At 39.6% G+C, this 22,566-nt stretch overlaps 3 protein-coding genes across 6 annotated transcripts in view; 2 read left to right on the plus strand and 1 right to left on the minus strand.

Moving 5' to 3' along the window:
* Window positions 1-2,799, plus strand: part of LOC116687119 (mediator of RNA polymerase II transcription subunit 13-like) — a 20,120-nt gene extending 17,321 nt beyond the window's left edge. The window contains exons 25-30 of the mRNA XM_032512272.1: window positions 52-210; window positions 315-497; window positions 647-792; window positions 1,158-1,322; window positions 1,656-1,756; window positions 1,866-2,799. Of these exons, the coding sequence (XP_032368163.1) occupies window positions 52-210; window positions 315-497; window positions 647-792; window positions 1,158-1,322; window positions 1,656-1,756; window positions 1,866-1,998 (887 nt within the window). The 3' untranslated portion in view covers window positions 1,999-2,799. The remainder of the gene's footprint in view (window positions 1-51; window positions 211-314; window positions 498-646; window positions 793-1,157; window positions 1,323-1,655; window positions 1,757-1,865) is intronic.
* zgc:112083 overlaps window positions 1-21,488 on the minus strand; it is a 22,667-nt gene extending 1,179 nt beyond the window's left edge. Inside the window, exons 1-10 of one of the 3 annotated variants that reach the window (XR_004331469.1) lie at window positions 21,335-21,488; window positions 20,640-20,833; window positions 19,749-19,975; window positions 19,555-19,666; window positions 19,312-19,464; window positions 19,148-19,222; window positions 18,567-18,687; window positions 16,379-16,517; window positions 16,164-16,288; window positions 14,908-15,497 (exon numbers count right to left, since the gene is read on the minus strand). Coding sequence is in view for 1 of the 3 variants with exons in the window: in XM_032512273.1 (XP_032368164.1) it covers window positions 15,065-15,497; window positions 16,164-16,288; window positions 16,379-16,517; window positions 18,567-18,687; window positions 19,148-19,222; window positions 19,312-19,464; window positions 19,555-19,666; window positions 19,749-19,975; window positions 20,640-20,790 (1,536 nt within the window). In the remaining 2 variants the exon portion in view is untranslated. Of the gene's footprint in view, window positions 1-14,583; window positions 15,498-16,163; window positions 16,289-16,378; window positions 16,518-18,566; window positions 18,688-19,147; window positions 19,223-19,311; window positions 19,465-19,554; window positions 19,667-19,748; window positions 19,976-20,639; window positions 20,834-21,334 lie in introns of those variants that run through there. The other 2 variants (XR_004331470.1, XM_032512273.1) reach the window with 2 other exon arrangements.
* LOC116687121 (uncharacterized) lies at window positions 7,965-14,440 on the plus strand. 2 transcript variants are annotated; one of them, XM_032512274.1, is made up of 7 exons: window positions 7,965-8,229; window positions 9,364-9,576; window positions 10,467-10,604; window positions 10,755-10,844; window positions 10,992-11,060; window positions 11,494-11,617; window positions 11,709-14,440. In XM_032512274.1, exons 3-7 carry the CDS (start codon window positions 10,512-10,514, stop codon window positions 12,587-12,589), a joined length of 1,257 nt encoding a protein of 418 aa, XP_032368165.1. In that variant the 5' UTR covers window positions 7,965-8,229; window positions 9,364-9,576; window positions 10,467-10,511; the 3' UTR covers window positions 12,590-14,440. The 2 variants fall into 2 exon arrangements, with proteins under 2 accessions (XP_032368165.1, XP_032368166.1); XM_032512275.1 differs by having other exon boundaries at window positions 10,470-10,604.
* Window positions 21,489-22,566: the final 1,078 nt, after the last annotated feature.

Consider the following 22,566-nt stretch of genomic DNA (forward strand, 5'->3'; position numbering starts at 1 on the left):
GTTTTCCTACATGAACACACAATAATGAGCTCTAATCTCATCCCTGTTAAGACTGGAGTATTCTGCTGAGCAGGAGGAACTTGCAGTCTCTTAGTAAACGTTTGAAGGAGACGTGTAGGCTGTGTGGCATCTCTGCTGCTGACACTCCCAGCATCCTTAGCGCCTGTCTGGTTGCCATGGAGCCCCAGGGTTCCTTTGTCATCATGCCAGGTAAAAGAAAAGAGTAACACATTTATTTAGACTTTGTAACCGAGAACCCAAATACGTTTTGAGTTCTCTTGCTGACTCTAAATCCTATTGTCTCGTCTCTGCAGATTCTGTGTCAACAGGTTCAGTGTTTGGCCGAAGCACCACACTCAACATGCAGACATCGCAGCTGAGCACACCTCAGGACACATCCTGCACACACATCCTCGTGTTCCCCACCTCAGCCATGGTGCAGGTCAACACTAACACTCCAGAGCCCATTGACATCAACTTCAATCCCATAAATCCCGGTACGTTCTGCAGTTGACAAAGCCTCAAAACAAATGCATCACTTTGACATCATCTTGCTTATCATCAAGAGATGCTGATTCCTGAATGTTGCAAATAGTATTCTTAGCTCTGTGAATGTTTTTTTTTTTTTTTTTCCCCTTCTCTGCAGATGGATCTGATGGAATGGGCATCTTTGACCTGTTTGACAACGACATGGTGGATCCAGACCTCATCAACATCTTACCCAACTCCCCCACAACCTCGCCTGTTCACTCCCCTGGCTCCCACTACCACCAGGGAGGAGATGGGAACAAGGTCTGTCACCTTTTTTGTAACTAAATGTCTATTACAAAGCATAAAGATAACCATGAAGATAATTTACCTGCATGCCTGCTATGATGAAGAACCAAGAGTTGTTGTTTTTTTTGTCCAAGTTTCATCTTTTCTTTCTTTTTGTTTGTTTTTACCCTCAAATATATAAGAGTACAATTTAGTGTCAAAACATTGCATTGTCTCTTAATTCTTGCATCATCTACTGAGATAAAGCAACTTTAAAATTGAATCACATTTTGCAGGAAGTTTATACACAGGACATAAATAACATGAAATACACTTACTGGCTTATGTTGTAGAAAACAAGTCTTGCTCTGTTGATTCATTTCATTAATGTTGTCTCACAGGGCCAGAGTGCCGACCGTATGGAGTCCCATGAGGAGCCTCTGAACATCCTGCAGCAGCCGATGGCGCTGGGCTACTTCGTCTCCACAGCCAAGGCTGGACCACTGCCTGACTGGTTCTGGTCTGCCTGCCCTCAAGCCCAGAACCAGTGCCCACTCTTCCTCAAGGTACATTAGCACTAGAACTTTGGAGTCAGTCACAGTCAAGTAGGGCTACAACTAACTCTTCTTTTTTTAAATCAGAGATTGATTGGCTGATCATACAGAATAATGCCCATTACACTTAACCAAATTCAAATGTGACATCTAAAAATGTCCAAAATTTAAAGATATTTTCACTTTCCAATCAGGACCCAGTTAATCGTTGGTATTTTTGCTTGACATATGATACATTATTACTTGATTTATTTAACTTCATTTAAATATGGTCTGTATCACCAACAAGCACATATGAATCTAAAGACTTGGATTTCATTTGTGTCTCCATCTATTTATTTTCAGGCCTCTCTGCACCTGCACGTGTCTTCTGTCCAATCAGATGAGCTCCTGCACAGTAAACACTCCCACCCACTGGACTCCAACCATACCTCTGATGTGCTCAGGTAAGCTGGTACCATCAGAAGAGTCTGTACAAGTGAAGAACTGCATTTTAAAGTAAAAAGAGTGATGTGGGACATGCATTAACAGCTGTTTCTGCCCTCTACTTAATAGATTTGTTCTAGAGCAATACAACGCCCTCTCCTGGCTGACATGTGACCCTGCGACCCAGGACCGACGCTCCTGTCTGCCTGTTCACTTTGTGGTGCTCACCCAGATGTACAACTTCATCATGAACATGCTCTGAACTCTAATAGGATCAAACTGCTGAGATTTGATTGGATGGCTCGCTCAGGCGTAACGTGGAGTAATGACGAAGGATCCCCGACACTCAAAGGACCTCACACTCCATCAGGGCAAATGTGGAGGAAGCATCCTTCCTCCTCCTCCCTGGTGTATCTCACACAACACTGACTGACTACAAGTTTCCAATCAATCAATCAGATGCCAAGAATCCATTTTCGCATTTTGGAAGATCAAGGGACGTTTCATAAAAGGAGAATAAATTCTTTTTAATGACTGTAGATTGCAATCTATGAAATTTTATCCTAATGAAATGCCTGCATATATTATTTATTGTAAGTTTTTAAATGTGGAATTTTTAATGCTTAATATCTTTTATATATTACAAATCCTAGAGGGTGTGTACATCTCACTGTAAAGGAATTGGTTTAAAAAGTGTAATTTTCTCAATTACAACACGGAAAAACCTGTTCAAGTGAATTTGCTGTAGATTGCTTTTAGAATATTATTTTTTCAAAGGGTACAGACCTTTTTATTGCCATGCTGTAAAAATGAAGTAAAAGCTGGCCTGGGCATTTGTGTCCCACCCAATGAGTGGAGGAGACTTACCTCTCTGTCTGCTTTGGCTCCAGAGTCTCTCGCACAGTAACTCAATGAGCTCTGAAGAGGAATTAAAAGGTACATTGTCAGATTATATATTTTATATAACAGATTTAGGTAATTGCGTGTGTATATGTGTACATATAATTGTGTGCCGCTACTGATGGTGCAGCTTCTGTTTTAGGAATAAAGTGCGTCTACCTTACCCTCTTTGTTCTTGATGACTAGTTTTTTACGTTAGATAAAATACATTTAAATATAACAAGAGATGAAGGTTTATGGCTCAAACTCCAAAAACACTAAATCCCACACCTTCCATAATCTTCCTTGCCTGGTGCCCCAATTCTGTACCACAAACTTAACTGTACAGATAATGTACTCTCTATTGATAATCAGTGGTAGAAGAGGTATTCGGATCATTTCAGGATACATGCAGGAATCCTGAAGTTTTATGAATACATTTTAAGAGCCTTTCCATAGATCTCACCTCCATTTCCAGTTCTAACCGGTTACATTAGCAACACATTTACTAAAGAGATGGCACAACTGAACTGTCTTAGTTTGGGACAACTTGACCACTGTATCAATGCAAGATCATTCAGGTAGACGCACATGAGAATAAAACAATCAGAATGTAATATAGTATAAGACATATATAGTATAAGACCCCCCCAAAAAAAAGTTATAAAAGTATTGTAATTAGTATATAATATAGAGAAGTAATGCACACCAAGGGCTGTTGTGAGGTGCTGATCACTGGAAGTAGACTAGTAGAAAGTATGAAATATGAAAAAACAAAAATAATACTATAGCAGGTGTTAAAAAGTCATCGTATAGTATGCCAGGGAGTAACCTGTGCCACTATAAAATCATCTGCTTCTCTGTGTGAATTAGGGTAAGGAGGTAAGTGGTGACTTGAAACATAACAACCTTACCAACCTAGTTTCATTGACCATGTTACACAAATCATGCCAGTCAAACTTGTCCCTATCTGCAAACTAGAGTCAGCATATTTAACAGACTGTCCTTTTCCCTGACCGTTTCTTTGTCCTTCAGAGGTGCTAGAGGCAACGCACTGTGATTAGTGTGTGAAAGATAAGGATACTTCTCTGTATTAGAATCAACAGAACGCTCAGGTGATCCCCTTCTTCGTCATTCAAGGATGAGAGCACCTCCGCCTGTTCCTCTGGCAGCAACTGCTTTTTGGCACCTTCTGTGCGCTGGCTTCCCCTGTCTGGCATCTCCCGCACCTTGTGGCATAGATCTCTTCTGGCTTCCCTTCCACCTTTAGGGTGGTTCTTGTGGTTAGCAGCACATGGACCTCTCCATCTATATAAGAAATAAAGACACACAAACACAACATCTTTTCACTTTACGTATATATAGGATTCTAGGGTTAGTACATAGTCATTCATGGATTTATCTAGCCATATCAGGGTTGCTCTGTGAGGTGTCAGCGATGGGCTTGCACCTGTGGATGTGTGTGTGTGTGTGTTTGTGTGTTTCACCACCAAACACAACATCTACTACAGCCGTAAATTGTGTTTGCTGGTGAATGGAAAAGTATTGTACATCAATAGCACATTTTTTGTATGCATATTGACTTTTTTCAGTATATCTCAGTTGCAATATACATTGCAAACACTTAACTCTAGAGGGAACTACTAGAACTGTTGGGTCCTTGTAAATTATAGAGTGTGGTCTAGACCCACTCTATCTGTAAAGTGTCTCGAGATAACTCTTGTTATGAATCGATACTATAAATGAAATTGAATTGAAACTCCTCCTGCACATAATTAGTGCACATTATAGAATTAACTTTATGCCTTTTAAATGTAATGACCCAGGCTTTCTGCTAAACATTTTTAGTCTGCAAGCAAAGTATTACTTAACCCTTGTGTTGTCTTCCTGTCAAAATTGATAATCATTTTTGTTGACACTTTTTATCAATGTTTTTAACTTTTTGTGACGTTTTTGTCTCTTTTTTCAACACTTTTAACCATTTTTTTTCAATGTTTGTCACTTTGACATTTAACACTACGTAACACTAACTTATTAACTGTCTAGTTTTACAGTTATTTTTTGAATTTATGGTCAATAAACCTCATTTATAGGAAATTATACCTAACGTTTGAGTTAGAAAAGCAGATATTAGGAATTATTTAGACTAAAATTAAAGGAATGGATGTTGATGGATAATCACAGACTGGAATATGTCAACTTTTACGCCATACTATTTTAAAACCACTTCAATTTTTTCCTTTAAATGCTATAAAATTGAATAAGACGCCCCAAAATTAATAAAAGTAGAGATTTGTAAAGAGCGTTGTGTGGAATCAATCATGTTATGTTGGGTAATTACAATTGGGTAGTTAAAAAGAACATTGATATAAGAAAACGGGTCCCTTGACCCGAGGACAACATGAGGGTTAAATTAGGTAGGATAATGTAAATTATTCTCTCAGGGTCCATCTGAGAAAAAAGTCCTCCCAGAATGCAGTGCTCCGCGTGCAGTATATTGACTTTCACATGTACAATCAGTGATGTTCCCGTTTTAACCTTACATATTCTTCAGCTCAGCGTAGTGACAGAACATGTTCTATGTTGAATTATACAGATGTATTACATTTTATATTTGAAATAAGGATGAAGACATAAAGCGATCATGCTATGGAAGGGATCCATTTTCAATTCAGCAAAACAACAAGCAGAAACATATGGCAGACTCTGAAAAAAGAAATACTCCTCTTAAAACTTACTAAAGAGACTTACAAGGAATAATGGTTTTAAAATGGTTGAATCTGTCAACCAATGATGGTTAAGTAAACACTGGGCGGTCCTGTCTTGGCATCCGCTTCTTCAGAAGCCACTTACCACTTCACATTTGCATGATCACACTACAGATACAGTATTATTATTATACAACATTTAAAAAAATGAGTATGCCCAAAATGAGTCTACAATAACTTATTGTTGAAGAAACTGCTTTATTTATAAGTCTTAGCACATAAGTGGATTGTGGGTTTTAGGGGGTAATGGGTCGTGGACGGGTGAACACTGTTCCTGCCCATACTAACAGGATTTGGATGGTTAGTGAGAATGGAATTAGCTAATCAAGAAGAACATGTCCTCATCCTATTACCGTCTTATATTCTGCTTAATGGGATCCAATTGAAGGGTAGCCCAATTCGTCTGGGGTGATTCAGGACAATGAGCTTAAGCCAGATCGAGAACTCAAAGAATCTGTTTTAAAGCATTTAATCAAGAAAGCCAAACATTTAAGCTATAGTAGTTGATATGTTTGAAAGCAGCAAGCTGAGTTTAGTAGTAGAAAAGTAAAATGTTAGTGGAATAAGTTCCTTAAATGGCCAAATAAACATGTTGAGCTTGAATTAAACCAAAGGTAACCCCTAAATGGTGTTGATACTCAACATTGATTGCATCTTTCTGCATTTATATCTTGTAAAACCATGTGAAACAGGAACATGCGTGGACTGTGTAAACTAAATTTCCCCAAGGAACATCGAAGCATATCTACCTACCTATCTATCCAGTCCACCTTTACATTTCTTTCTCTGAAGGGTTAAAAGTATACCTTTTGGTGGCTGCAGAATGTAACTCCTTCCAAATAACACTGTGTGGTGCCAGATAAATTTGTGGCATATTCAGTTATTCATTTTAAGAACTGAAATAGATGAATGGAATGAGAGGTGATTGGTGCTCCACCTTTGTATTTCAGTCTTTACCTCTGCAAGCATTTTCTTGTAGTTTAGTGACACAGTGCTTATAAATGGCGGGTGAAAGGAAACCCCCAAACATTAAAGGTTCTGAACCATTGGAATGTTATGGGGTAGCTGAATGCCCGGCAGAAGTATTAAGGGGCAATAGTGCAGATTTTCCTCAGTTCATTTGTATCTAGAGATCTGGCTGAAATTGTTAAAAATATGTAAGAGGTGATAAAGAGACTGAGGGACATGTGGTACACATATGTGGTGTTTAGTATTGTGAACAATAATAGGGTCATGATCAGACAACTGTTTTTTGTGCACCAATCAACAACTTTCACAAGAAATCAGAAATAAATACAAACATTTCATCCACATATCCATTACTATTGATACAGCCTAAAATTCAATCCAACCCCCTCCCTTTCATATGGAAGTTGTTGTCACCTCCTTCAAAAGATGGCTTCTCACGATGAGAACACCATTTGCCTGAAGATGGTCTAGCAGCAAAACACTGCCCATGATGACACTTAAAGGAACACGCCATCGTTTGTTAAAATAGGGCTTAACAAATAAACAACAACCTTACCGTCTAGTCTTAATCTGCATTGCTATTTGTACATGTTGTGAATACGCAGGCCACAAGAAGTAATTAGGTTGTTGTTGTTTTTTTGTCGACTCACTTTTATTCACAACATGCTAACCGGCAACATAGGATTCCATTCACTACGCTAAGCTAACTAGCAACGACACCGCCGGTTGCACTGGACTAACACAATGCATACACTGAGACAAAAAATGCATTGGCAAACCTATCTACATCAATGGGAGCCCGTTATAAGCATTAAAAGTTCCTTTTAATATATTTTTTGCCAGTTAGACAGTGTGCAGGAGTTTTTCTTTGCAACTGTTGAACTGCTTGTCCCCCTCCGACGCACCTCTCACGTTGTAGACGTGCCAAGTATTTTTCTGTACTAAAAATGCACAAAGTACCATAAATACAAAATATAAGAATAATAACCATTAAAGTTATAAGGTTTGCAATTCAGAGGTCAAATAACCTAAACAAATATTAAAGGTGTACTATGAGTTTCTGCATGGTTTCGGCGCAATATTATTTTCGTCTCAAGTTGTAGGCATCTCTCCTTGATCCGCTAGCTGCCTGCCCCCTGAATACACTGTGAAAAAGGAGACAGCACAGGGCTCATAAACTAGGGGCACAGCCTTGGCACCAAAACACAACAAGCAACGTTCCAGCCAATCACCGACAAGATGGTTGGGGGAGGGGGTGAGGGTTAGTGAAACACTTGTCGGTGATTGGCTGGAGTGGTTTGTTGTATTTTGGTGCCTATTCTGTGCCCCTAGTGTTTGCTTGACGTTTACGACCCCTGTGTGACCCCTTTGGGGAGGGGGGGGGGCGCTAGCAGATCAAGGAGACATGGTTTTGTGCTGAAACCATGCAGGAACTCATAGTGCAACTTTAAAATACCCTCATCTTTAAAAATAAAAAAGTCTCCATTTGAAAGCCCCTCCAGCTGTCTTTCTCCAAACTGAATCAGAAGGGTTTAGGGGTTGATGGGATTAGATTAAGCCATTAGGAGTAGTTAATGGTCTTTCCTGGTGTTGGTAAGTAACACTGACTAACTGACCAAGGGGCAGCAAACAGCTGACACTGGCTCACTAGGTACAAGTAGGTACTGCTGAACTGAAGTCAGTGTTCAGGGTCTGCTGAGGGATGACAAACAGGATTCATTCTCCTATTATTGTGGCTGGTATTTAAATATAGTAAAAGGACATATTGTTAAGTCTTAAAGATAAACAGGCTGAAGGAGCTGGATGTTATTCACCAGAAAATAACCCTCAAACATCAGAGAGTCGAGATTTTACATTCACTTTGCTTCATCACACAGGTAAGAAACATATTTAGAATATACAGTATATGCATTTCATTTGGCAACAATTAATAACTTAACAACTATGACTAAACAGGTAAAATGGCTTGCTTAATATTAAACTAGATTACTTTCTGCCTTCTTTCATATGCTTAAAAGGTTGTTTGGGTGCAAGAAGATCTGATGTTTTTTCCTCTGGTATTATGTTCAACAAGTTATTCCTTCATCACTATTTACAATGGTATTGTTACTGTTTTAAGGCCGCAAACAACACATATTTTCATTATCAATTAATCAGTTATCTGCCAAATTATCTATTTAATCGTTTGCTCTATAGAGTGTAAGAAAAGAGTGAAAATTCCAGATTTCCAGAGCCTTAAAAGTCCTTAAATATCTTGGTTTGTCAAACCAACAGCTGTAGCTTTAAATTAAGGTGTAAAACTCCTCTTCTGGCATTTTGTTGTGCGTTAAATAGGAATTAATCGTTCCTTTATGAGATTAAGAGATTTCTGTGGCACGCTGACATGGACGAAATTTAGAGAACATAGGAAATGTAACCTCCAGCTAATCTTGCGAGAAAGGAGGGATAAGGCTATTGGATTGCTGAGGCCTTAAGAGGTTAAAGGGGCTCTGACACAAACAACAGGATGGAGGAATAACTCACAAACAGGAAAGAGATACACCACCTGTCTTCTGTCTGTGTTTGAGTTGTACGTATACAGTAAGACTTTCCAAGTCAAACATTAGTTAGAGCAATACACAACACAGTAAATGCATAGTGTAGCCTCTCCTCTCTCTAGTTTATATTCAACACATATATACTGCATATCACAGTGCTCACTAACAGCATTACTAATCATGTGTCCTTGAAACGGATGGATCCTAAATTAATTACCTGGATTGGCACGCTGGGTTTCTCTATTGGATTACAGTCTGTAATGAAATCTAACAAGAGTCTGTCATATGTACTGTATGTGTTTTGCAAAGCAAATTGCATGATAAGTATATTGCAATTTACAATTTGTATTCATACAAATGTTTATGTATTGGCAATTCTTAAAATATATTTTTTTTAAACATCTGCAAGATGTTTGCATTGATAACTTTGCGTGAATTTTCATTGATTCATGCTGTTTGTGTCTTGACTTTAAGGGGGATCCCCAAGCAAAAGCAGTCTGAATCTGCTGGTGTTTGGCTGCTCTGTTAAGTTCCTCCTGAACAAGAGGAGCTCCATCTTGCCAGTGAAGTGAGCCACACGTTACTTCAGACCGGTTTAACCAGAGGGCCTTCAACCTGCCTCATTCTTCCCAGGAGCAAACCCACTGATTCAAGTTCCTCAAGCTCCAAAACACACTCCACCATCTGGTATGATCAGTTACATTCTTCTACATGAAAACAACTTTTCACCGTTGTATCGTCTGCTGTTTTTTTGAACCCTCCTGTTGTCCGCAGGTCCAATTTGACCCCTTTAAAAAATGTCTATCTGAAAGATGGGTTTCTTTATAACCAAATTACCAAAAAAATTGACTGGATTCCTTACAACGCTCTTTGCAAATACAAACTTTCATTCCTCTGATCTTAACTATTAGTCAAAATAATTCATAATTTCGGCTTTTTAACTCACTTATTAGGTATAATTCTATATAAATGAGGGTTATTGACCATGAATTCCAAAAAGTAATGTAAAAGTAGTGGTAGTAAGGTGGTGTTAGTGAATACTAAAAACAAGGACGAAAATGTCAAATATTTGTCCGTTTTTGACTTGGGAGGACAACACAAGGGTTAAGTTGCAATATGTCTGTTAAAACTGAATATTTGCCCAAAATAGTTTTTTTCCCATCTTGAGCAGAAGTTATCAAACTGTGAGAGAGAGACGTGATCATAACTCAAATCTGAACACACAGACATAATACACATATTTTTAGATTGAGTTTGACTTACAATAAACATCCATAGATACTTAGCATTTGCTAAGAATTCATGGACGGGGGGGGGGCTTGCCTTATTTGAATGTTCTTTAGTTTCCAAGTAATCATGTGACAGTACATCCTAGATTACAGTGCACACAGGAGCAGCTACTAGCTTAGCATACTTGTAATGGTGCCATTTAAGTACCACTTTCTGAATATAGGCTGAAAGTGGCGCTTAAGTTGTAGCCCACAGCTAACTGAATACTGAATCCAGTGTGAGACTTTGAAAAGAGTAAACCATTCTTCCTGCTCTGGATCTGAAAACACAACTTTTTGGTATCTCAGCAGTCCGCTTCATATGTGCACAGCCTGGTTCATCAACATCTTCACATGCATCAGCACACTCACCAGCAGGCCTTCCTCCCCATCCTGCACCAATCCATGACCATCCAACCTGCTCCAATGGGATCTCAGGACAGTAGCGTAAGGAGATCTTTCACTAATGTTCGCATTTACTTAGCAGTGATTTTATTCATAACTTTACCAATTTCTTTTCTGAAGCCTTTTCGGCCATTTTGTCCTAATTGCTACCAAGAGTAATTTCAAGGCGCTACCTTTCACCTCTTGCTACAGTTCAACACTCACCCTCCCAGAGCAACGAGGCCCTCTTTTGCTCCGGTCACTGCCTTTCACAGCGCAACACATCAGCCCTACAGATCAACAGTGAGTCCAGCATGCATCACTCCACACTGACATGTCAATACAGCTTAATGAAACTACTCTTACTTCTGTTTTCCTTTTTATATGAAACAAAATTTAATGAATCACCTCTGACAGTTTGTTGCCAAATGTTTTGACATTTGATTTCAGAAACGAGGGAGATGGGGCGCATTGCACGTCTCTATTGCATGGAGGACTTATTACCACAAACATCTCAAGGTGCTGCATCAAAATTTTAGTCACATTAACTGAAAAATTCGGAGTATTTCACCTTCTTATCAAATTGAGACATTTTGTGTCTGACATTAAAATCAGTTTAACTGGATTTGGAAATTCATTTAGTTGTCTATAAAGACGCCATAATGTGAAAAATATATTGGCATTATGAATGCTTTTTTTCACATTTTGTATTCGTTGTATTAATAACTACAAACGGTTTAGACACTATATAAGCTCTTTCAGTTGACAGACAACATTTAAAACTCAATTTTAAGGAGCTTAACATAGAGGAAAATACTATTATACATTTTTTAAGTTCGTAATTCCAGAAAACTCTGGTATCTTTTAGTTAAGACATATTGTCATTGTGAATTGTGTACTTTAGTATCTGATTCCAAAACTAACTGTTTGCTTTACAAACTGGATTTAACAGAAAATGCAGAAAAAAAACAACAGTCTCTATCAAGAACTGACACCTGAGTACCCGGCCACCGGTCTACCTGACACAGAACAACACAAGGAATCAAGCCCGCCCACCAGCACACACCCAAATATAGGTGATTGTAAAGCAAGCAATATATAAAACCCCTTTAGCAACAGTAAAATATGCGTCAAATTATTAAAGCTGAGCTGCTTCTCATGTTTTAGACTCTCAACGTGGACACTCTGCATGTACTGCAGTCAGGAGTGAGACAGAAAAAACGGCAGAAAGCATAAGCCACTTCGACAGACGTTATCCCTCTGACCTTTCAACATCTTCACCAGTGTCTCTCCACAGCCGTACATCCAAAAGGGAGAAACTGGAACAGCGCCCGAAGCTGCATTGGAAAGAGAAACTTAATGAAAAGAAGAAACGAGGCAGCCGACAAGCTGAAACAACAAAGGACTTACCTCTTAAAGACCAATCTTGGGATCAAACGCTGACTCTTGAACTTGACGGCAGACACAGCGGCTCCCTTGACAGGGAGAGGCAGCCAGAGAGTGACAGCTCCATTAAAGTGAAGAGGGTGAAGCAGGACATTGTAGACGACCAGTTTGATTCTTCGAAGACTTTGCACCCTGATCCATCTCCATTTAGTACAACTCACACACTTCCATCTTTGCACACCATGCCAGTGCAACACATACACATAAGTGATTTATCCATTGTGTATCCTAACAGCAGCCGATGTAATGTTACCAGTGCTCCCCAGGGTTTCATCTCTTATCCAGGAGATGAAATGCATCCCTACAAAACCGCTTCATGGGAGTCAATGTGGGACGCTCACAAGAGAACAGACCTCCCCTCTAGACAAAACACCCTAGCAGACTATTCTTTGAATACCTGCAAAGCAATCAGGATACCTCATGTAGCACAGAGGCAAAAAGAGGCTTGTCAAGGTTTCTTTACACCACCTCTTAATTTCCCTTATGCTTTGAGACAGCAGAAAGCAATTTACCTCAGAGGGAGTGAGTTTCTACACCCACGCCAGGAGAACTATCACTTCCACCATCCTGGCTATCTGGCAACATCCTACCTGGGGCCCTGAGTCTCCAGTAGGGATGCAACGATTATAGTCTGAAAAATAAAACTGATGCACTAATTACTTTCACTGCTAATGTATGAAATTATACAAAGACTCTCGGGGTAACATCTAGCTCACCCAGTAGAGTCCGCTCCCCATGTAGGCTGAAGCTTTGGAAGTGGCCAGAGTCCAAATCTAACCTGTGGCCCTTTGCTGCATGTCATCCCTACTCTCTCTCCCTTTTCCTGTCTTCAAGCTATCCTGTGGGCCATAAAAAGTTCAATAAATAACCTTTATACATGAACAATCTAGATTTTAATGTTACTTATTGCTGCCTTTTGAAACATAAATAACACAGGAACAGTTCTGAAGTTTTGAAAATGATTATATGATCAATCATCTATCTTTTTATTTAAATTGATCTTAAAAGGTTAGAGACTAGAGGTGAATCAGTCAGACCACAAACAGAGGCCAAGTTGGCAACAGCAGTGTTGTCCATTTGGCCCTCAAAAAGCTAGAAACGGCCCTGCTAGCTGATAAAGAGCTGCTGGACCGGGAGCACCTGTCCCAGGGAGACTCGCAGCATGTCGCCTTATAAAGAAGAGTAAGTAAGTAACGTTAAGTGGTAATGTTAGTGACATGTTTGAGCTGTTGAGCTCCCTCTAAAAGTAACGTTTTAATTAGTGTACTAAACGTCGGCTTCTGACTCGTTAGCTGTTAACCGTAACGTTACTGTTAACATTAAACTGGTAACGTTAACAAGCTAACAACCAATTAACAACGTTAACAAACAGTTGGCTAAAGTTGCTAGCTAGCTTACCAGCTTGTGTTGAATTCCCCGTTGCCGCTGTACTGAAGTCAGGGCTGGCTCTGCTCTGTTTCCCGCTCTTTGCTACCCAGCTAACATTTTTGGGTTCCCAGAACGTTCTCGGACGTTTTTGGTTGCGGGCCGTTCCCTGAAGGTTAGGTTAGGTTTTGGTTGGGTTTTGGTTGCATGGTGACTACATTTTGATTTCCAAAAAAAGAGGACACTCGGCCCGGCCTCGAGACACAAATTCAGACAGGCTTCTCAGAGGTTAATGAACATGCTTTATTATGCCTCAATGGTATAAAAAATAACGTATGTAATAAAATAAAATCTTTAACAACCTGAAACAAAATAATAGCTCTTTTCAAATAAATATGAAATAATATGTATGACCTATTCTGTGTCAGCTTCAACTAAATATCTCTTAAAACCATTTCAGTGTAATAAGATAAGGTTTTTCGGTGTCGATGTGAGCTTTGAGATCTCCAGCACCTTTATTAGACACTGATACAAATGTGCTAGCATAATACACAATAGAATATAATTTTTAAAGGCAGCCTCTCGGGAATTATGTCACACAACAAAGTACCGTAGTATTGTGAGCAAAGCGCCAGTCAATTTAAGTATAGGCTACTTAATGCTAATGCCCCCCAATCGGTCTGTTCTGACAGATAAGGAGAGTAGCTATTCCCATTGCTTTAATGCAGTAGAGCTCCACACTGCCCGAGACATGAAAAACCAGAGAAAGTGGGATGTTTTTGATTATGTCTCCAGTATTAACAAACAATACTCTTTGCACTAGAACAGCTTTAATTAGGCAACTAAGATTCATTTAATAAAGCATGGTGGTTTTAAAAATTGAAATTGTTGTTTTTTTTGCTGTTTTTTGCAACTGTACAGTCATACTTACACTGTAATAATTCCCTCTTATAAAAAAAATATCTAGTTACTTTTTTTTAATTAGTCAGGTGATATCAATGCTCATGTTTTGAGAAAGAAACGGTGATTTAAAAATATTCTATGTAGCTGTTTGAGTGTTGTTAGGGTCATCAGAGACAAATTCAATTCTTTACCTGATGATGGAGCTAGATGAAAAGTCAGGACAGCCTATATCAAATCTGGACCAGAGTGTTGAATGGACTGACCAATCAACATTGCCATCCCTACAGCAAGTGAGAAAATAAAAGATACAATACAAGGAAAGCTTACTTTTTGTATCAAAAATGTATTTTAACAATAAAATTCCAAGTTCATCCAAGGTTATGCTAAAAAATAATGTCTTCTAAAAATCTTCTGTCAGGCAACATCATGAAATATCACGGGCAGCGGAATGTGGTGTGTAAAGGACAACATTTCCCATAAATAGCTTTGTAGTGCTTGCAACTCATCTCATTCATGTAAGCTTTGTCAGAAACATTAACAGGATTAACAGGCAATCCCATAGACGAGAGACGTCACAAAGCCAAGCTGAGGAATTAAAGTTAATAAGAGTTGCTATAATGAAAATGTGGTCTCCAAAACCAGTTCAGAGAACACCACTGGAGAACACGTGAAAGCTTTGGATAGAAAAAAAAACTTCCAGTCTTCACTGGCAGCTGCACAGCAACAATACAAGAGGCAAACCAATGCTATTGCATAACAGTTACAAGAGTGCCTGCGATGGACGCATGGTGCAGTGCAGCGAGGAGGAATCACACCACGTCCATTCCCAGGCCCCTCGCCACCTCCGTCAGGGCCTGGACTGCTCCAGATGTCCCACTGCCTTCACAGTCCTCTTGCGATAATCCTCCAGGTTCCTCCTCAATGTGAGGGATGGTGCTCATGACACAGTAGACAGGAGAGTCACTGCCTCTGGGGCTGGGCTGGGATGAAACGTCCTCACCTCCAGAGAGCTCTGAGGAGTACGAGGACGAGGAGCTGGAGGAGGGCGAGGAGGATCCTGCGGGAGAGCTTCGGCCGCTCTCCGGCGCGACCGCAGCCCTCTTGTTCCGGCTGCTGGTTCTCTGGCTTTTTCGAAGGCTTTGTGGCTTTGTGGCCATGTTCTTCATGATCTCCTTGGTCACTTCCACGGTCTCAAACCGCACCATGTTTACTTTTAGGAAGCCGTCTACATCCTTCCTGTATCTGTGAAGAAAGCACATGAAACGACCATGTTTAAAATATGTATTATTTCAGTCTTTATTCATTATTACATTTAATGCACCCGTGAGTACTGAGAAGAGTGGAACTGAGAAATTGTTTCATTGACAGTGGTGGAAGGTAACTAAGTACATTTACTCAAACACTGTACTTAAGTACAAATTTTAAGTACTTGTACTGTAGTCTTTTCATGCCACTTTTTACTTCTACTACACAACATTTCAGAGAAATATTGTACTTTTTTACCCCACTACATTAATCTGACAGCTTTAGTTACTAGTTACTTTACAAATTTAGATTTTTACACACAAAACACATGTAGTTTATAAAATACAATGTTCTACTATAAATGAAACTTCCCAACAATATACAGGCCTACAAGTCTAGCTGCAATGATTAACCAGATAACTGTTTTTATAGTTTCCAGTTTCCAAAATGTGAGGATGTTTTTGCTTTGAATGCTTTTTCTTTTAATACTTTACATACATTTTCCTAATGATACTTCCATACTTTTACTTAAGGAACATTTTCAATGCAGGACTTTGACTCTTTACAGAGTATTTTTACAGTGTGGTATAGTACTTTTACTTACGTAAAGGATCTGAATACTTCTCCCCCACTGTTCATTGGTAACTGGCTGTTGTGACGTACCTGAAGCGGGAATGTCCAGAGGGCCATTTCAGCTCATGCTTCTTGCGAAGGTGAAGTGTGAGAGTGTAACACCAGGAGAAGACCTTATCACAGATATGGCATTTATATTTAGACATCCCCCCGACCTGTTGGTAAAGATCATGTGATGATGTACAATAAACAATAAAGCATCATAACTGTCAACAAGATCCCAGCAGGTCGATGATCTAACGCACCTGGTGTACTCTCTTGTAGTGGTGGCTCATGGTTTGGAATGTGTGACACGAATAATCACAACCCTCCACTGTACAGTGATACACGGTGCCCTCGTTGTGAACCTCTGTGTGCTTTTGTAGATCGCGCTGATTCTTAAATCTGCAAAACATATATGTATTTATAAATATATAGACACATACGCATGAAAAGAGTTCAGTCTTTAAATACAACTTTACACAACGTTACATTCTAATTACGTTATCACATCACTCCAGTTCTGAAGTCTTTACACTGGCTTCCTGTGTCTCAAAGAATTGATTTCAAAGTACTCTTGCTAGTTTATAAATCCCTTAACGGTTTAGGTCCAAAATACATTTCTGATCTGCTACTACACTATGACCCCCCCAGACCTCTCAGGTCATCTGGGACAGGTCTACTTTCTGTCCCCAGAGTCAGAACTAAACAGGGTGAAGCAGCTTTCAGTTTCTATGCTCCTCATATCTGGAATAAACTCCCAGAAACCTGCAGATCCGCTGCTACTCTCAGTTCTTTTAAATCAAGGCTGAAGACCTTTCTTTTTGATGCTGCCTTTCTTTAAATTAATGCTCATTTCTTTCTTATGCTGCACTGTAACTTTTATTCTTGTGTTTTATGTGTCCTAATGTTTCTATTTTGTTTTTAACTGTCTATTCATGTGTCTTATTGATTTTTAATGCTTATGACTTTTAACTGTTTGTACTTGTGTTTTATCTGTTTTAATGATTTTGTGTAAAGCACTTTGAATTGCCCTGTTGCTGAAATGTGCTATACAAATAAAGCTGCCTTGCCTTGCCTTGCCAAAAATTACCTCAATGCGTCATCAGATATTTTAGATCATCAGATACATTTTTGCTTTCATTGTAGAGAATTGCTGCTGTAACAAAGGAATTTCCCCGCTGTGGGATGAATAAAGTATCATCTCATCTAATCTATTAAGACAACATGCTAAGTTGAAATACTCTTTTCTGACAACAATGCTAATGACAGTATTTTCTCCTTTTGAAATTTCGGCTCCATGATGGAATTTCTGTGTGTTTTGGCCTGCTTGTGTTGTATCAACTGCCCAGTTTGACAGCCAGGCCGGGTCGCCAGATCTACCTGTAAAAACGTAAACCCAGCGCGCTAAAGCAGTAATCATTAGTACAGCCAGGAAAGCTGCAAACAAATGAATGGGATCAGAGGAGATTTCTATTCTATTTTACCCAACCTAAAAAAAAACAGTTGATTGGAGACATACCAACCCCAGATAAATATTGGAGATGTATTTGAAAGACAGCTTGGAGCCCAAAAGGACGCTGAGTTGGCTTCTTTCCTCCTGAACAGGTAGCTAAGCGTTAGCTTCAGGCTAATTTATCACGGCTACTAGAGACGGGCATTTTATGTTGTTTCAACATTTGTGCACTCATATTAAATTATATAGCTATAGTACCTAAGTTGGTTACTCGCAAATACAAATGAGATACAGCCAGTAAAGTGATCCCGACTGGTCCTGGCTAACGCCACCATGCTAACCCTGCTAACGTTACCGGAGGACCAGGCTAGCGGGCCACGGTTCTTTACAACGTGTAGCCTGGTGGATGTAGCTGACAAAGGTGAGTTATTTTAAGCCAAGAGAGGGGGGGGGGGCTGTAAATCAGGAAGAGAGGACTGTGAGTTAGCAGTGTGCTTAGCAATTGTTGCCATAATTCTAAGCCAATAAAGTGTGTATTTCAATCAGGTGGTGAGGACAACAAGGTAGTGTTATTTTTAGTGGTTCTCACTGTAATTTTAAGCAGAGGAAGTGTGTCTGTCCATCGGGTGGAGAGGACAGCGAGGTTGTTGTGTTTCTAGTGGTTCCTACAATATTTGTAAGCTAAAAAAGTGTGTCAATTTGGTACAGAGCTCCGTGTAAGCACAAGCTTCTATGACTGTCCATATAGCCAGCATTTAACGTTAGCTACTCCGTTGTGCTGTGGAGTAATGTCCGGCTATGTGAGTCAAGTGTCTAGCAACATTGTTGGATGCTGCGGTCTCTGCCTGGCAACCTCCGTGAACATTGAGTCTGGGGAGGAGGGGGCGGGGGAGACAACTCTCTCCAGTATTTTGAATTTGTAAGTCAGTAACTATTTTAAACACTAACTGTCAGTATTACATTTTGCACCTTTTAAAGGGGCTGTCTTGAAGGTCTACCTTTTGTCGCAGAAGTCACACGGGAAGGGCCGCTCATCACAGTGGCGGAACCTGATGTGGATCTTAAGAGCTGCCAAAGTGGTGCAGGTCATGTCGCAGAAGGGACACTTCACCTGATTCACTGCAAGGAAAGAGAAAACGTAATTATTAAATATAACCTGCCAGTCTGAACAGAACTAACTGGATGGCATTATGATTTTGATTTTAAATGGACTGGACTGCATCACGGCCTAAACTGGCTTACTGAAAAACCTTTTTCCATGCATGATTAGTGAGTAAATACCTCCTTCAAGCTTTAACAATAAGATTAAAAGCCATAATGACAGTCTGATCAGAACTGAAACATTGTATAATGAAAATGTTACAGTTTCCTACGACGGTGTATTGGACCTTTTTGTAGGTTAAACTTGTTTCAGAGTCTCAGGGCAGCAACTGCAAAAGCCTAATCACCCCTGATAAGAAATTAGCTCATCATCACAGTCAGAAAGACAGTAATCCATCCTCACTAAGATCTGATCAAAGCATTCCTGAAAATGATAATGTAACAAGAACTTAAGATTGGAAATGTAGAAAAGGGTTACCATGTTGACGAACGTGATCCCTCAAAAGCCTCTCGCTGGAAAAAGCTTTGCCACAATGTTCACATACCAGAGACTCTGCATAAATGAGATAGGTGAATGTACATAAGTCAGAATTTAAGCAATACATTTAGCGCATCAGCATCCGAGAAAAGTGTCCTTCTCACCTACTGGCTCAGCCTGTCTGTGTAGGTGGTCAAACAATTTGGTGTTACTGGAGAACATGCTGCCACATGTGGGACACGCTACGAGTCTCTCCTGAGTGTGGCTCCGCATGTGTTCTCTCAAACGGTATCTGATTTTGAAGAAAGCATCGCAGCCTATGATGGAAAAATTAAGTATAAATAAGGTGAGACATAAAGCTAGATATACCAGGACCTTCTCTTTGACTTCTTCTTACTCAGTCATACCTGTCCAGGGACAGAAGAGAGCCAGCTGATGTTGTTGGAGAGATTGCGGCTCAGCACTTTCAACGTGATTGTCCACATGTCGGTAGAACCACTCAGGATTGTTAAATGTACTCTATATAAGGACAACAAGAAAAATTCTATAATAATGGTGCTATCAGTCATTTGATACGGATGATTATTTAAAATATACCTACATCACAATGCTCCCACTGGCAAACATATCCGTCTGATCCTTCAGGAACCAGGTTGTTGCTGTGCAAGCCTTGGTTGCAGCTGGGCAGATCTGGGCGGGACTTGAGCAGCTGTGACCCGACGAACTTGAGCTTACCGTGGTAGTTGTGGAAGTAGGCATGGACCTCCAGCTCCACAGGGCTACCCATGGATACAAATTCACATCCTTTCCAGAGACAAGCATACTCCTCTAAAAGGGAGGGAAGGAGTCATTATTGCAAAGAAGAAAGGACAGTTATTACAGAATGTACAAGGAGTATATTGGGTTTGACCAAGTAGGGCTGGGTAATAAACTGAACATTTAAAACACAAACCTTTAACCAAACTTATATAAGCAATATCAGTATTATAAGTAGGTTACTTCAGACTAACTGTTGCCTAGTCCACTAATGCATCTGAAAGTCCAACAACATCTAAAAGTACAGACATAAAAATCACATAGTTTAACACATCATGTCTTTGCCGTGCTATCACATTACAGGAGATAAACATTGTCATCATTGGACCAAGAAGGGGAGAACTACACCCTTACATTTTTAAATGTAACGAGCCTCTGTGTGACTGTGCCACATCTTTACAGATCCCAGATGAGATCCAATGATTGGCTAAATCTTGATATCCCACAGGTAAACATACTGTAGATGCAGGGGAACTTTTTGATATGTATCTTTACTGTACTTATTTATTCTACTGTGCTACAGTCTCTTGCAAAACAGATATTCATATCAATTAGATGCCCTGAATACACAAAGCTTAGAATGACTGAACAACTGTCATTCTGATTTTCAGGTCATATCTTCCAGCCCTACAAGTGACCCATGGCCTGGTGTTAGTCTTGTATGCTCCTCACTCACCCAGCTCTTCTAAGGCATCGTTGTCTCCCAGGTAGTCATTTAAATGCAGTGACATATGATCGCTCAGCTCCTCCATGGTGCGGCCCTTGAAGTCGCATGAAGCCCACTCACACACCACCTCAAAATTGTCTAGTCTCTTGGTTGTCATCATGATGGCGATCGCTGTGTGCTCAGCAGCACACAATCCAGACCACCTAAACAGCGACAGACCTTTTAACAGAGAGGAAAAAATAGACAGCAGGCTACAATAACTATACCTTAGCTAGCTAAGTGGCGATTTCACTTATTAGCATGTAATGCTAGCTAGAGGTGGCTGAATATTTAAACACAGGCTGACTCATTTCAACAGATGTTACAACCGACGTTAGCTCTAGTTAGCTGGAAAGTTACACACAACTAAACCTTTGCAAGCGTTTTTATTTCTGACTGGTTACTCGTTAACGAAACCAATAACTAGCTAACTGCTCATTATCTCTAGCTTAGTCCGTGTTGATAACAACGTTATAATAGTTAGGCTAACAGTGTGGCTAACGCTGAACCTGTCACAGGTCTATAATGTAACTGTCGGACATTTCATCAGCTAGCTAACGTTTGTCATAATGTTTTAACCGTTTGACATATTAATGGGGAATTTGTAAACAGCCACTAATGTTTCCGACACTTGTGATACACGGCGTTTTGTAAATGCTTCTTACGAGTAGCCAATGTCACTGCAGGAGCTCTGTTATGTGAGCGAACCTGGAACTCTTCTTCCCTCCTCTCAGCTTGTCTGCTTTATTTATTTCCGGTCACTGCCAAACTAGCGGAAGTTGGTCTTCTTCGTCCTTTATTCAACATGACAGAATAAACTATGCGGGTGTGCGTGTGCGTGTGTGTCACAGACTGTAATAGTAGGCTACAGACTACGTAAACACATAAAACTGGCTAAACCAGTACAGATACTAATGAAAGAAATTATCAACCACATAATTAGTTGTAATTGCTTTATCGTGTTGGTGCAGGTCTTGATTTCAAAAAAGAGTCCAACATTTGTGTGAATGTGGAATTGTCATGAGAAAATTAATTCTACAAGGAAAACCATATCTTTATCCATTCAAAATGTATTTATCCTGAAATTCATTTGTTGTCCAAGTGTTCCTTCTTATAGTCTAATGTTGGCCATCCGGCCAACATATGGAAATATGATAATGGAAGATCTTCTTTTAGTTCACAGAAAGTAAAAGCATATCAATTTTTAATATCTATAATGTTTTTTTGCTGGATATATGCAATGCATATTTTTAAAGGAAACCTATAGTATTCAAAACAGACAAAGAAGACTGGGCCTACCACCAGTTGCTAAATGGGAGTCATTCAGCGAATTATGTTATTTCAATAAAAAAAGTGGAAAAATCCAGACTAAAATTCAATTTTAGTGAGAAAAATGGGAAACGTGTATCTTTATTGATTTATTACTCCCATTTCTGCCACTGATTGATTGCTGAGATCATGTTCCTCCTTTGTGTGTTTTGTTGTATGGGTGTTGTTAAATCATATGTCTTTATGCCTAGTATTACCTTTTACCACCACGCTATACTCTGAAGGCTTAACACTCCCAAGTAAAGCTCCTCCCTGTAGTCACCCCTTACTATTGTTGAGTGGCAAAGAAATACGACGACAATACAGAAACATAAGGATTTACTCTCACAATCTTTGTTAATATTCAAATGTTTTGTGTTTAATGGGATTTTATAGCATTCATATTAGATTTCTGTGTTTTCGTATGTGTGTATGTACAGTACGTCAGTCCCAATATTATAGTATGTCCTATATTATGTCCCAGTATTGTGGATGCATGTGTTTGTGATGAAGCGTATGTATGTATGTATGTATGCCTGTGCCAATATTATTGTATGTCCTATATTGTTCCAATATTGTGGATGCACGT

This window comes from Etheostoma spectabile, chromosome 3 (assembly GCF_008692095.1).
Source record: "Etheostoma spectabile isolate EspeVRDwgs_2016 chromosome 3, UIUC_Espe_1.0, whole genome shotgun sequence".
Classification (NCBI taxonomy): domain Eukaryota; kingdom Metazoa; phylum Chordata; class Actinopteri; order Perciformes; family Percidae; genus Etheostoma; species Etheostoma spectabile.